Source organism: Phoca vitulina, unplaced genomic scaffold, assembly GCF_004348235.1.
Source record: "Phoca vitulina isolate PV1807 unplaced genomic scaffold, GSC_HSeal_1.0 scaffold16, whole genome shotgun sequence".
NCBI classification, from domain to species: domain Eukaryota; kingdom Metazoa; phylum Chordata; class Mammalia; order Carnivora; family Phocidae; genus Phoca; species Phoca vitulina.
In genome coordinates this window covers 30547576-30561592 of record NW_022589719.1, presented here as the reverse complement: position 1 = coordinate 30561592, position 14017 = coordinate 30547576, and the positions used below count along the sequence as shown (strand labels likewise).

Here is a 14017-nt window from a genome sequence, read left to right as displayed (position 1 = left end):
ACATATGATGAGTGGCTAGCAGACTGGGAGGCATCAGGGAGGAAGAGGAAAGGGCACAGATCCGCTCTGGGGCAGAGGGCCTGCCAGCCAGTGCCGGGGCTAGCAGGCCAGAGCCAGGGTTCTAGGCCTTGGACAGGGATACTTCAGAGATATGCTGGGCAGCAGCTCCTTGGCAAACAGGATGGGAGCCTGTTTCCTGAGCCTGAGCCTCTCCCTGCCCCCCCCACCCCATGTCTCCCAAGGCCAGGGTAGCCCCTATTAAAGGGCTCCTTCCTCCTCGGACACTTTCTTCCAGGCTTGATAATGGTGATAGGGTTTCTTGGCAAGCAGTAATGGTGGAAGGAAGGCAGCCTTTCCACCTCTACCCTCGATTAAGGGAGCGGTCTTGGCCCACGGGACCCTCCCTCTCCAGGGCCTCTGCTTCAAAGAGGTGCTGAAAGCAGCCTTAGCTGCACTCTGGTGGAGAGGGGGCTGGGACCTCAGGTGGGGTGGAGCTGGGGAGCCACAGTCTGAGGCCTGCAAGATGAGGCGCGGTGGCGGCCGCATACTCCAGTCCCAGGAGGGTTTAGGCAGGAGAGCAAGGGCTGGGATGTAGGCCCTCAGCACCGAGCTCTCGGCCCCCAGCCACCGGAGCTTGGTAGAATCAGCCCCCTGGAAGAGGCTCAGAGCAGGTAAGCGACTTGCTCACGGCCTCCCAACGGGCTGGGCAGAGCGAGGATTTGAACCCAGTTCTTCCATTCTGAGGGTCTGTGCAGGGCAGCCCAGCCTCCCACAAGACTGCAGGCCAGCATGACCATGTTCTCAGGGTGGGTGGCCATGGCAAGGGACCGAACGAGCAGAAGCAGTGGGGATGGAAAGTGGGAGTGTCAGGAAGAGGATCCCCAGTTCCTCCCCACCCTGCCCAGAGAACCCCCAGGAGTACCCCAAAATTTGGACATGACAGGAGGCCTTCACACTAGCCCTCAGGGCAGGAGGGATAGGAACGCCGTCACTTGGGCTCACAGCATCGAGGGCTGGGACCTGGATCTTTATGGCCTGTAGGCTCCATTCCCACAGCAAGTTATGGTATATATATCTCCCCTCTTAACTATGAGCACCCCTAAGGCCTGAATCAACGCTGTGGTTCAGAGAGCAGACCTGCCCTGGTGGGGTGAGGTGGGCTGTAGTAGGGAATTTGGACTCGGGTAAACTGCTCTTCCCACAGGCCAGGCTGGGAGCCAGGGGCCAGGCCAGGGATGGGGCTCCTAGTGGAAATAATGGGTCCTGCCTAATCTGCAAGAGCAAGGGTCAGCCCTCCACCAGCTCCCTAGGCTGGCTGACAGGAGGATAAGACCAGGAGAAGGGAGGGAAGGGAGGAGGCATGAGACGCGCCCTGAGAACCTGCCCCCAACCCAGGCCCCACCTGCAACACATACCATTCCAAGCCTCTGCATTCATTGTCTCTTTCTCCCAGCTACAGGGTAAGCTCAAAGTGCTGGGTTTGAGTTTGGCCGCAGCACCCGCTGTGTGACCTTGGGCTGGTCTCAGCCTGTCTCTGAACCGTGCCTGCTGCAGTGGGTTTCTCTGACATCCAGAGAGAAGGTGTCTGTGAGAGACTGGGGCAGAACGGCTTGCTGCCCCTCAGATGCTGAGACTCAGCCTGGGACTGCGGAGGGCGAGCCTGCCGTCCGTGGAAGCATCTCTGAGGGGCTAGACGCCCTTGTTGGGTGCTTTCTAGGGGCGGATGGGGGGGTGAGTAGAGACTTTGTGTCAGGGGGTCTGGGTTCACAAGCTGACCTCTGTGGTACTGTCATTGACCCTTCCACGTATTTTCTCACTGAATCTTGGCCATGAGCTTCTGAGGAAATGCTAGGCACAGAGAAAGCCATTCATTCTTTCATTCAGTCACGTGTTCAGCCAACAGTTACAAGTCTGACACTGGTGCTGGGAGTTCAGCAAGAATCGGGTCATCTGCTCCATACACGCGGGTCTGAAGCCCAGCCGGTCACTGCATGTTGGGCATCCGCAGTAAACAAGGGCCCCACGGAGCACACAGTCTAGAAGGGAGAGACAGAGATCCCATGAATGAGAGAGACCATTCAGAGATACGGAAGATCTCACGGGGTGCCGAAATGAGAAACACGGTCTGTCAGAGAGAGGTGGGCCAGGTAAGGCGCCTGTGAATGCTGAAGGACAGAAGGCGCTGCAGGGCAACGATCTGTGGGAGAGTGAATGAGGTGGCCTCAAGCTGGAGCCGACTGTATGGAACCGACCCGAGGAACGCTTTTTATGGGTCAGCTGTTATTATCATTTTTATTATCGGGGGTACCGTCTCCCCCATTTCCCAGCTCTTTACTTCTGAGTTCCCTCTTTGTACACATAGAGGTTGCGGGGAGTTGGGGGGGCAGGTGGAGGCGCGGCTGGCCGCGCCCTGTCGAAGCCAGCCGAACGAGGGCGCCCCAAACAAGTTCTGCGCTTCCCCGCCCTGGCTCCGCTGAGAGGGAGGGGCGGCCAGGCCCGGCCAGACTCCGAGAACTACGTTTCCCATAATTCCGTTCCCCGCCGCCATCTTGGCCGGGGGGCGGTGGCAGCCTAGGGTTTAGCCCCTCGGGCCGTTGAGCCGGTTCCGCTCGCCCCTACCCTGGGCCTCCACCGTGGGGGTTGCGTGTCCTCGCCGAGTAGGGCGTCCGGGGACCTGGGCAGCTCCTGTCCCCTTTCTCCACCCCTCCACCCTTGGGAGCCTGGTCCACGTGTCGGTCTACGCGGAGGAGGCTGCTTGCCCTCCTCTGGCCAAGGACCGGAGGACCCAGACCTGAGGGGCTCCCAAGTCTCCTCTCCAGACCCTCGTCCTGCACATACTGCCCACTCCCCTCCATTCCCAGATGACCCCTGTTTTTGCATCAGTGAGGACAGAACACTAGCATCCCGGCAGGAGCCCAAATCCCGGTACTGGGCGCCTAGAACGCCAGGGTTGAGGCAGAAAGGTTAAAAGGGGTATCAAACAGCCAGGCCCAAACCCCTGACGACTAGACCCTCCCCTATCCCCTGCCCGGGGGCGGGGTGGGAGTGAGGGGCCTGCGGAGGGACTGGCCCTTTAAGGGGGTGTGGTCGGGGGGCGGGGGAAGCGAGCGAGACAGAGAAAGCGGCTTCGGCGGCGGCGGCGGCGGCGGCGGCTCGGGCGGCGGCCGCGGGGGACAAAGGGCGGGCGGATCGGCGGGGAGGGGGCGGGGCGCGGCCAGGCCAGGCCCGGGGGCTCCGCATGCTGCAGCTGCCCCCGGGCGCCCCCGCCGCCGCCCTCGCCGCGGAGCCGCGCGGAGCCGAGCCCGCGAGCTAACCCGAGCCAGCGGCCCGGAGCCAGCCGGCGGGCGTCCCGGAGGTGGCGGCGCAGGGAGGGGCCCGACGCGCGCACGTGGCCCCGGCGGCCGCCATGGCGGACAGCGGCCCCGCGGGGGGCGCGGCGTTGGCGGCCCCGGCCCCCGGGCCGGGCAGTGGTGGCCCAGGGCCCCGCGTCTACTTTCAGAGCCCCCCTGGGGCTGCAGGAGAGGGCCCGGGCGGCGCGGACGACGAGGGCCCAGTGAGGCGCCAAGGGAAGGTCACGGTCAAGTACGACCGCAAGGAGCTACGGAAGCGCCTCAACCTAGAGGAGTGGATCCTGGAGCAGCTCACTCGCCTCTACGACTGCCAGGTGTGTCCCCTACTCTGCGCCGAGACCCTAAAATCGTGCCCTAGTCGGGCTGCTTGGGAACCCCACCTTGCTGCTGCCTGTCACCTGGAGTCAATGGGCGCTCCGCTTCCGCGCGCTCCCCTCCCTTTCTATACTCCCCGCCCCCAGTGTGTGCTCTTTCTTGTCTGACCTTAAGTCACTCCTGTCTTCTCTCTCGTGACGCCCTCATGTCACTACCCTGGTCAAGCTTGGGGTCTTGTAGAAGCCTCAAGGGATAGCCTGGGCCATGGGCAGGAGGCAGGAGGCTAGCCCGGGCTGGCGGTGGAAGGAGGTCTACCTGGTGCCTCCTAATCTAAACTGGTTAAAAGGCGCAAGTCTGGTGGGATTGTAAAGGGTCTGGGCTGTTCTAATGGGCCAGCCTGCAGCTCCATTTTGGTGTAGGGGCAGGCTAGCTGTCCTCTGGGTTCTGGTTCTCCACCCCATGACTCCTTCCTTGCTCAAATGGTGACTCAGGCCCCGGGGGGCAGGGTGGAGGAGTGGGCTTGCCCTGTGCTGCCTACCCTAGACCAGCCCTGGAATGCAGCTGGCTCCAGACTGGATAGAGGCTTCCTGGGGGGGGGGGGGGGGGGGGGGGGCGGGCACCCCCTCCCTCAGCAAAGCATAGGCTCTTTGTTTCCCCCTTAGCAGGCCTGGGTCCTTCCCACTGACCCCTCACCCTGTACTTCCTCCCCACTCCTGGGAAGCTGTGACAGGTGTTTGGGGGAGGGGGAGGGGCTGTGAGGAGTTGAGACAGCTGGTCCCACCTGTGCGCTGACTGGGGGAGGGGGCGCCGGGAAGTTGGGGCAACACATCTGCAGGGTTCTCAGCCCAGGGTCCCCCAGCCCTAGCTGTCTGGCCCTGTCTGGCACCCACGGTGCCCAACTGGCAGGGACAGGAAGCTCCCCCCCCCCCATTGGGCATTTTGCCTTGGCACAGGCCTGATCTGTTTTCTTCCTCGGACAGCTGCCGCTGTAGGCTGGGTGAGGAAGGCTGGCTCATCCTGCGGTAGGGCAGGGGCCTCAGCCAGAGCCCCTCTCACACCCTCTCCCCCAACTCAGGCCCTTGTCTCTCCCTCCTCCCCCACCCCCACCCCAGGAAGAGGAGATCCCGGAGTTGGAGATTGATGTGGACGAACTCCTGGACATGGAGAGTGATGATACCCGGGCTGCCAGGGTCAAGGTGAGAGAGGGGCTGGGAGACAGCAGGGCCAGGTAGGGGGATCAGGGAGGAGGGGGCTGGAGGCACTGCCCCTTGGGTGAGCAAGGCTCTGGATTTAGGCCTCCTTTGGTTTTAGTCATTCAGCTCTGTGACGGTGAGCCTTGGCCTCCGCCTCTGTCAAATGGGGCTGATGGTGCTTGCCTAGCTGTTGGGTGGCCTGGCATCGCCTGCACCTTGGGGTGGCCCCAGGCCCTTGGAAGTGGGCACAGGTGAACCCTAGGTCGCTGTTCCTTAGAACTCACAGCCATACTTACCCCTCCCCACACCCTCCTAGGAGCTGCTGGTTGACTGTTACAAACCCACTGAGGTAAGTAAGTGGTTTCCCCAGAGGCGGGCGTGAGAGGAGCCTGGGTGTCTGTCATCTTGGAGTCTGGTCTCCCTAATGTCCTCCCTTCTGTTCAGGCCTTCATCTCTGGCCTGCTGGACAAGATCCGGGGCATGCAGAAGCTGAGCACACCCCAGAAGAAGTAAGGGTCCTTGACCCAGGTGAACGGTGGCTCCCACAGGACAATCGCTGCCCCCCGACCTCGTAGCAACAGCAATACCGGGGGGCCCTGCGGCCAGGCCTGGTGCCGTGAGCAGGGCTCCCCGTGCCCCTGGCCCAGGGGCCTCTTCCCTGCCCCCTCAGTTTTCCATTTTTGGGGTTTTTTATTGTTATTAAACTGATGGGACTTTTTGTGTTTTTATATTGACTCTGCGGCGCGGCCCTTTAATAAAGCTAGGATATGCCTTTGGTGCAGCTTACAGGTTCAGCTGGTCTCTTTTAGGGTGGACACACTGCTCTAGAACTGCCATCAGCTCAGCTTCTTCCCAGGTGAGCACAGGCCTTCCTGAGGGCCCTGTAGCCATGGCGATAGCCCAGTGCTGGCTCCCAGACCAAGAGCTGGAAGTGGCTGGGGGGCTGGGGGAAGTGGTGTTGCTGCTGGCAGGCCAGGGGCCACCATGCCACCTAGGGCCTGGCCATCGTGATCCCCATGTCACTGAGCCCACACCCAAGGCTCTCTGCAGCCAAGAAAGAAGAGGGGTTGGGTGGTGCCAAGGGAGAGCGTATACCGCCTGAAGCTGTGGGTTTTAAGTCTCTCGGGGCCCACAAACACACACAGGCTCACTTCATGGGCTTTAAGGGTTTTTTTTTTTGTTTTTTGGTTTTTTTTAAACAGTCTGGTCCCTGATGGGGGCCTCTCCGCTGCCCCTTCCCAGTTTCGCTACAGTTCTGAACGTCGCTCAATTTTGAGCAGCTCCACCTCAAACACGAGGGTTGCACCACCTGCAGGGGAGAAGAGGGGACAGAATGAGAACCAGGACCACAGGGAGATGAGATGGGTGCAGGACCTGGGGGGACAGGAAGGTATATTACCTGGAATCTTTGGGGGAGCTCCCCGCTCTCCGTACCCTGTCAAAGATGCACAAAGAAACAGTGAGCTGTAGTCAGGCAAAGGGAGAGATGTGCTGCAGACATCCAGGCTGAAGCCAGGCCTCTGCCCATCTCAACAAGAAAGCCAGAAATGGAGAAGGTGTAATGGAGACGGGAAGGGGCTACAAAAGTTCTGGTAGAGGGCAGAGGGTGGGCACCAGAATCAAGTGTCCCAGGGGTCGTGCCCTGTTCTCACTGCTGGACTTAGCTAGACTTGGAAGAGGCATGTGCTATAATGAATGGACGGGGTGGAAACCAATGCAGAGGCTGAACCAGCCTTCACCCTTCCCCAGACACACACCCAAACTCCCCTCTCCAGGCTTAGGAAGGGCCTCTTACCCAACTCTGATGGGATCACCAGCTTCCGTTTTTCTCCTTCACACATCCTGCAGGACAACACATGCTCAGCACATGGCAAGCACCCAGGCTCCCTGCCCCCCACCCCATCCCTGGGGCTTGCCTCCCACAATCCACCTCCTCGACCACAGCCATGGCCCCCTGACTCACCCCAGCAGCCCCTGGTCCCAGCCCTTGATGACCTGGCCTGTGCCCAGGGAGAAGACAAAGGGCTGGTTCTGGGGCAGGCTGCTGTCAAATTCCGTCCCATCTTCCAGCTTCCCCTGTGGGACCATGGGAAGGCCAGTGAAGAGGAGGGTCCACTCTGACACACCTCCCCACCCAGCTGCTCTCCCCAAGCTGGCTCCCCATTGGCAGCCATAGCCCTAGAAGGGGACAGAGCCTTGGGCAGCTCATAGGACATTGTCACTGCTTGCTGGTGCCAACCTGGGGATCAGGCAGTGAACAGCAGGGTAGAACTATGGAAACTAGTGTAAAAGGGAGAGGGGACTTGCCCAAGGTCACCCACCTTGTAGGCTGAGGGATCGCACTTCCAAGTCCTCTCAGGTCCCCAGAAGCCCCACCCACCCCAAATGCTCCACTCCCTCACCCACCGTGTAGTGCATGTGCAGGACGTCCCCCTTGCGCGATTTGATGGGACAGTGGTCTACCCGCTTCTTGACCCCGATCTGCAGCTTCCGTTTGCCCTCGGCCCCCGCAGCAGTGGCCAGGGCGCTCAGGCAGATGGACAGTACTGTCAGGACCCAGCTCAGCCTCATGTCTCTGCGGGGACAGACCCCAACCGACCGACCAACAGACCGGGGGGTAGGGCGGGGAAGGCATGGAATAGGGGCAGGTACCAGGAGAATTCCACCCCCACCGTACCTTGCCTGCCCCTAGGGATCCCCTTGTCCCGGGTCACCGCCCCCTCCCCCGGGCTCCGCGGCCACACTTACCAGTCCAGTGAGAAGGGGGCTTGCCCGAGGACCCCAGGAGCGGGGGGAGGGGGTCAGGGGAGGCCACAGCAGCCAGGGCCCCGCCCCTTTGCTCACCCCCAGCCCTTCCTTCCCTCCCGGTCCCCAGCTCCACTCTTCAATTCCCACCCGTCCCTTTACGCAAAGTCCAGACCCTATCTGGCTGCCCAGCAGTTGTCTCGACCGGGCGACCCCATTCACGCCACACCCAGTTGCCCCCCGCCCAGCACACCCACACTTCTGCGGCCGCTGCAGGGGGCCTGCCCCGAGGGACCCATACATCGCCGCTGGGTGGCTCCGGGGAGCCCCGATCCTCCGGAGGCACCCCCCAGGCCGCGCCTGTGCCTCCGCCCGGGGCGCCGCCCCAGCTCTGAGCCCTCGGGGGCCTGCGGGGTACCCAGACTGGCCCCGTGTCGGGTGGCCGCCGAGCCCGCTCCACCCATACCACCTCCCCTGGGGGAGTTCTCGGCCTACCGCGTCCCCAGGCCCGGCCCCCGCGGAGACCGCCCCCGCGTGGACGCCCCGGGCCATTACCTGGGCCTACCCCTTCGCTTGACTCCTTGACCCCACCCTTTAGAGGACGTAGTTCCGCCCCCTGCTCTGGAGCCCCGCCCTCAACAGAACCAGACCCCTCTTCCTGAACGGTAGCCACGCCACTCACCGGCTGAAGGCCCGCCCCCAGCGCCTGGGCTCCGTCCCCTTCGGTCTCCAAACCCGAGGCTCCGCCTTCCCCCTGTTCCAGCTCCTCCTCCAAGGACCAGGCTCCGCCCCCTACCTGTCCTGGCTCCGCCCCCAGCCCCGGAGCTCCGCCTTCTACTGGAACCAGCTCAGAGGTTCCACCCGTCTCTGTACCACGTCCCGCCCCGACTCCCAGGGCTCCGCCCCGTGCGGCGTGAGAACCCTCCCCCTGCGGCATCCCCAGACAGCTCCGACCCCAACCCCCAATTTCCTCCTAACCTATCCCTCGTTAACACTCGGAGCCCCGGCCCGCTTCTGCCCGGCCTGATCCAGCCTGCCCCCTTGGACCCCGGCTCCCCCCAGCCCGGGCTGTGGCCCCCGCTCACCTCCTCGCCGCGCCCCCGGAGTCAACCCCAGTCGCGCTGCCGCCTCTGCGCAGGCGCGTCACCGTCGCTACCAGGCCGGGCCACGCCGCCCGCCCTCATTGGACTGTGCGAAACCCGCTGCCACACGCCCTCTGGGGCGGCCTTTCCCCCAGCCCCGCCCCCGCGCCACCACGTGACGACGCGCTACTTCCGGTGGCTGGGTAGTCGATAAGGTTAGGTGAAAGTGACTTCCTAAAGTGCCTTTGGCACTTCCGGTCGAGGTGAAATTAAGGTCAGGCGGACAGGGGTTCCCGGAGGGGTTCTTGAGACGCCATTTTATTTCATCCCCAGGCTCCCCCACAGCGTTCCCGTTTGTCCCTGGGCCTCTTCGGGATCCACAGTGTCCAGTTAGTTGCAGTGGAGAGAGCCTGGGCTTCAGACTTGCGTTTGAATTTGGGGTCTGCCGTTCATTGACTGGCAATGTGACCTTGAGCAAGTTCCTGGGCCTGGTAGGCTCTGGAGTCCCTGTACCGCGGGCTTGGCAACACCCACCTGGCAGGGCCACGGTGGGATTGCGGCCATGAGGTGCTCCCCCAGGCCCTGGCCCACAGCTAATGCTCTCCCTTTGCTCCGCGCGGCGTCCAGGCCTGCCTCTACCTGCCGCACACTGACCACTGAGTCATGACGGCAGTGGTCTGGCTGGGCCGGTTCCCCCAACCAGACTGGTATTTTCAGGTGCCCTAGCACCCAGCAGTGCCCAGTCAACATCTCTCAACTGAAGTAATGAACTTGTAGTTGGGAGGCCACGAAACCTAAACTGAGTGTTACAGACGGCCAACTGGGGGTCACATCCCCAGGTCCATCAGACTTTCTGAGCCTGTTTCCTCAATTGGAAAAGGAAGATAATCACCAGTGCTGACCTTAGAATTGAGGACTAAGCGAGGGGGTGCATATAAAGTACTGTGCATGTCCAGCACTGAGTGGGCTGGGGAGGGGGCAGCTCTAGGGTCCCCAGCCCTCATCTGTCTCACTTCTGTTGAGCTATGGCATTTTCAGTGACAGCATAGCTGAGAAAAATGATTTGAAATCGGTAATCACAGGAATTGTCTCTTCTGGTTTAACCCCACTCCTGCCTTGGGCCCAACAAGATCACTACCATGCCCTCCAATCTCCCACCTCAGAGGCCTCCATTAGGGTAGCCACTTTGGGTTAACCTCTGCCCCCGAATGTCCTGTCTCAGCAAGGTAAGCATTGGGTCCCCAAGGTTGGCCTTTGGTCTGCCCCTCACTCCCCACTGGAGGCTGCAGGCAGAAGGCTGGGCGCAGAGCTTAGGCTGGGTCAGACAAAAGTCAGAAGAGTCCCAAGCAGGGGCTGGTGGGGAGCCCAAGGTGAAGGGAGGTGAAGGTGGAGAAAACTGTGTGCTTGGGGGTGAGGGGACCTATCTCCCAAACCAAGCCCACCAGCCTTGGGTACTTCCCTTTCGCAGAGGCGGGGACAGGGCAGGGGCGTGCCTTCAGAGTTAAGCTAGAGGAAGTAGCTTATATAGAGAGTGCTGCCCGCCACAGAAGATGGGTTTTTCTATCAAGTGAAGACATAGTGACTTTCCTGGAGCCCAAGGGCCGGGGCCATAGAGCTCATCCATTCCCTCCGTGTACACATGTGGAAGCTGAGGCTCAGAGAGGGGGCAGTGACAACCTAGATCATTCAGCAGATCTGGGTCCCACCTCAAGCTCACTGGCCACAGCAGGCCATCTCCTTCCAGAAAGGAGCCTTTGTGATGAGCAGGGGGGACAGGGCCTGGATGTGACAACAGGACTGTTAAGAAGACACAGTTCCGGCTCTGTCCGTGACCTGGTAGGGGACCTCGGGCCTCATTTCCTCCACAGACACAATGAAGGAGTAAGACCAGCTCTGGCTCGAGGAGGCACTGTGACGCAGAATGCCTGAATCCCCCAGCCAGGACAGTGACAAACAGTGACACAGGCAGGGACAGCTCCTTCCATCTCTTTTATCAGGGTCAGGGGTTCACAGTTCTCACACCGAAGCCCAACTCCCAGTATGTGTGGAGGATCGGTGTCTTCTTAGGGAGGCGACAGAGAAGCCAGCTGTAAGACGCTCACTTGTACCTGGTGGGTGAAAACGGAGATGGGACCCCTTCTCTCCCGGGTTAGTCCGCGACCCCTGGTGCTGCCTAACATCTCCTCGTCCAGCTGCCCACCCTGTTGGGTGGCAGCCTTGGAGGGACCCGGGACAGCTGGGAAGTCCTCTGAGAGGCCCAGGTCCTGGAGCAGCTTCTGCCCACGCGGAGATCTTGGGACTGGGCTCTTCTCAACATGTTGCCCTCTTGTCCCCCTCTGGGGCGGGGGCGCGGCCTGTGAGGCAAGTGGCCCTGCGGAGTCTGAAAAGCAACGTGTCACCTTCGCAGCTTCCGGCATCTGAGGAAGGGAGGAAGGGGTCTGGTCATGTGGGCACGGCTCAGCCCGTGCTCCTCTAGATTCACCCCTTTGTTACCTTCTGTGAACCCCATTCTTTCCTACCACTCCTGGCGAGCCCCAACTGGCCTGGCCCACGTGATGCCACCCCATGGCCTCACTGTGGAAGGGAGGAGGGGTGAGAAGCACCTTGGACAAGGGTGGACAAGGATTCCATGGTGTCCCTTGGCCTCTCACAGAGTCCCCAAGGTGGGACAAATGTCTCCCACAGGAGCCTTTAGGAAGGCCCAGAGCTTCACAAACTGGAGAGCCGTCTCTCTCATCTTGACTGCAGGCAGATGTTACCTTTGGGGCCTCTGTGACCTCTCAGGGACCCATGTCGGGTGCCCCTGACCTCAGCCCTTGACCTCCTCTGCGGGCATCATGTATCCTCAAGCCCGACTCCCACATGAGAATGTGAACTCTGTTAACACTGATCCTGGTGGCTGCCTGGTAAATATCTGTTCGGCACATTCGGCAGCTTCCCCTTCCCTGACAGGCTCACCCCGGACCCGCTCCGGGAGCCCCGAGGCCTTCCCAAACAGATGCCGCCCGCCCGCAGCTCCTCACCGGCAGGTGTCTGGGTTGAGCTCTAGGCCCCGCCCTTGGCAACGGAGGAAGCTGCGGCGTCGGCAGCGACAGCGACAGGTCCTGGGGTCAGGGCGCTGGCGGCGCTGGGTGCAGCGTGGGCAGAGGGGCCTGGGGCTGGAGTGGGATGGGTGATGTCAGCTGGGGAGGGTGCTCCGGGGGCAGGGTCCCAGCCCGGAACGGAGCGGGGCTGGGGGCGGTGGTGGGGAGTGGAAGCCCTAGGAGGAGAAGCAACATGTCTGGGGCGGGAAAGGAAAGTCTTCCCAGGAGCTGGGGTTGGGCCAGAGCGCACAGACTCGGGGAGCAGAGAAAAAGGGGACAGGGGGACACAGTGGGAGGAGAAAGAGGGGACAGGACTGCAGCTTCCTGACACACTCACACCCCCACCCCCTCCGCCCCATCCACACGTTACATCCTGGCTGCTGGGCCTGGGCTCCAACCCCATTTCAGCAAGAGCCCAAGAGACTCACCTGTCCGGCTTCAGAGCACCCTCTCTCTTTTTTGGTCTGAAAAGTAAGAGAGACAGACAGACACAAGGAGGAGGAAGAGGATCAGAAAAGCCAAGCCTCCTACTGTCTTACCCCAGATCCCAGGCCTACCCCAGTGCGAGTCTTGGCAATCTGGTCCCCACTGTGGTGTGCCACCATGCCCGGCGCCGCCCCCTGGCCCCCCGCCCCCGCCGGAGCCTGGTCTCTGTGAGCTCAGAAGCGGGGGTCTGGCTGGCACCTGCATTCACACTGGCTGTGTTCTTCCAGGGACATCTCGCCCAGCTGACTGCTCGGGTAACGGATCATGAGGATCTGTGTTCCAGAGATAGAGGAGAGACAATGAGAGAGAGAGGCGGGGGGTGGGGGGAGAATCTCCATGGGCTGGAGGGAGAACCGCTCGCCCACCAGCCAAGGCTCTGGCCACTGCCCCCGCCAGTCCCACCGCCCCCAGAGCCCCAGCATCCACGCCAGCTGGGCACACCCCACCTGCCCCGGCACCTGCATTCGGACTTGGTGCTGCCCGGTGGGCACGCACTCCAGGCCGTCGTCAGGGCAGCAGCCCCCGCAGCGCTGCACCGTCACGCAGCTGGGTACCAGTTGCTTGGCCACGGTGCCCATGAGCTCCACAGTCAGGGGCACCACCACCTCCCGGGGCTGGCAGGTGGCACGGGTATAGACATCTATCCATGACACCACTGGGGGCAGATGCACAAGGGTTAAGTCCCCCCTGGGTTTCCTGCAGCTCCTCCCTAGTTCCCCTGTCCCCTGTCCCCCCACAGCTGTTCTCCCTAATTCCTGTGTCGCAGCCACCCTCCACTAGCCGTCTCTCTGCCCTCACAACCTGCCTTCCCCGGCCCAGGAACCCAGGAACCCCACTGCCTCGATTTCCTCTTCTGCGAAATGGGCAGAATAAGAGTTCGAGTCTTGGAGAGTGGCTGGGATTACACAAGGTGACGGGCAAACCTCCTCAGTGTTGGTTAGCGCAGTTATTGTTACTATTACCTTTCTTCTGGTGGCCGAGGGCATCAGGCTGGGACACGGGGCCCTGTAGGAGAGAAGGGACCTGGACCCAAGGTGCATTCAAGGAAGGGCTCGCCCTGTCGCTGTCCCCGGGGCTCTGCCCTGGCCGTCAAAAGGCTTCAACTCCTCTATGACATTTTTCCAGATTGCTCTGCTCCTGGGGTCACTCTAGCTTTACCTGTCGTCTCCTGGCCACCGGAGACCTGCCCCAGCCACGACAGTGGCCGCGTTGGTGGCGTCCAATCTCTAAGCCTGGGGGCCCGGCTGATTCGGACGCCGCGGGTCAGGAGGGAACACGGTGGGCGCCGAACCAAGTCCTGCGGGCACCGAGCGGCTCCGCCCCCGGCTGAACCCAGGGGACGGGGTGGGGCAGGGGAGTGGCCCAGGGCTGGGCTGGCGGGCTGGCGGGCAGACGGGGAGGGACTCCTCCCGGGGGATGCCCTGGCCGGATCCCCGCCACGCCCCGGTCCGCAGCCCGACCCCGCGGATCCCCGAGGCAGAGGCCGCTCCGCGACTCCCCACTTCCGCCAACCTTGAGAGAGGGCACGGCGGGCGGGCGGGCGGGATGTCGGGGACGCACGTACCTGGGCGGGGGCCAGATGCAGGAGCGCGGCGAGCAGCAGGCGGCGGAGCAGGGGGCTCATGGTGCCCGCGGGGGCCGCGCGCCGGGGGCGCCCGCATCGCCCTAGCCCGGTGGCGCGGGGGGCGGCGGCAGCCAGAGCCCCATGGCGCGGGCCCGGGCGCGGCGGGCGGGGGCCGGGCGCGGGGGGCGGCTCCTCCGCG

At 62.5% G+C, this 14017-nt stretch overlaps 4 protein-coding genes across 8 annotated transcripts; 1 reads left to right on the top strand and 3 right to left on the bottom strand.

Moving 5' to 3' along the window:
- Window positions 1-3238: 3238 nt before the first annotated feature.
- PPP1R14B (protein phosphatase 1 regulatory inhibitor subunit 14B) lies at window positions 3239-5639 on the top strand. The gene is given in 6 exon segments (XM_032414449.1): window positions 3239-3272; window positions 3275-3381; window positions 3383-3664; window positions 4778-4861; window positions 5175-5207; window positions 5303-5639. Coding segments are annotated over 6 exon segments (609 nt in total). The 3' UTR covers window positions 5372-5639.
- A 379-nt stretch (window positions 5640-6018) lies between these two features.
- On the bottom strand, window positions 6019-8815 carry FKBP2 (FKBP prolyl isomerase 2). Of its 4 annotated transcripts, none has more exons than XM_032414119.1 (6): window positions 8689-8815; window positions 7265-7433; window positions 6822-6934; window positions 6654-6700; window positions 6258-6293; window positions 6019-6167 (listed from the first exon to the last, which is right to left on the bottom strand). In XM_032414119.1, the coding sequence occupies exons 2-6, from the start codon at window positions 7427-7429 to the stop codon at window positions 6106-6108; spliced, it is 423 nt and encodes a 140-aa protein (XP_032270010.1). In that variant the 5' UTR covers window positions 7430-7433; window positions 8689-8815; the 3' UTR covers window positions 6019-6105. The 4 variants fall into 4 exon arrangements, with proteins under 4 accessions (XP_032270010.1, XP_032270013.1, XP_032270012.1 ...); XM_032414122.1 differs by lacking the exon at window positions 8689-8815 and adding an exon at window positions 8286-8366; XM_032414121.1 differs by lacking the exon at window positions 8689-8815 and adding an exon at window positions 8159-8248.
- Window positions 7652-8682, bottom strand: LOC116638272 (translation initiation factor IF-2). Its single transcript, XM_032414118.1, has one exon. The coding sequence runs from the start codon at window positions 8538-8540 to the stop codon at window positions 7743-7745; it is 798 nt and encodes a 265-aa protein (XP_032270009.1). The 5' UTR covers window positions 8541-8682; the 3' UTR covers window positions 7652-7742.
- Window positions 8816-10661: 1846 nt separating the features above from the next.
- Window positions 10662-13932, bottom strand: VEGFB (vascular endothelial growth factor B). Of its 2 annotated transcripts, none has more exons than XM_032413948.1 (7): window positions 13819-13932; window positions 13217-13259; window positions 12713-12909; window positions 12453-12526; window positions 12197-12232; window positions 11709-11944; window positions 10662-11102 (listed from the first exon to the last, which is right to left on the bottom strand). In XM_032413948.1, exons 1-6 carry the CDS (start codon window positions 13876-13878, stop codon window positions 11731-11733), a joined length of 624 nt encoding a protein of 207 aa, XP_032269839.1. In that variant the 5' UTR covers window positions 13879-13932; the 3' UTR covers window positions 10662-11102; window positions 11709-11730. The 2 variants fall into 2 exon arrangements, with proteins under 2 accessions (XP_032269839.1, XP_032269840.1); XM_032413949.1 differs by having other exon boundaries at window positions 11709-11843.
- Between the last annotated feature and the right edge of the window lie 85 nt (window positions 13933-14017).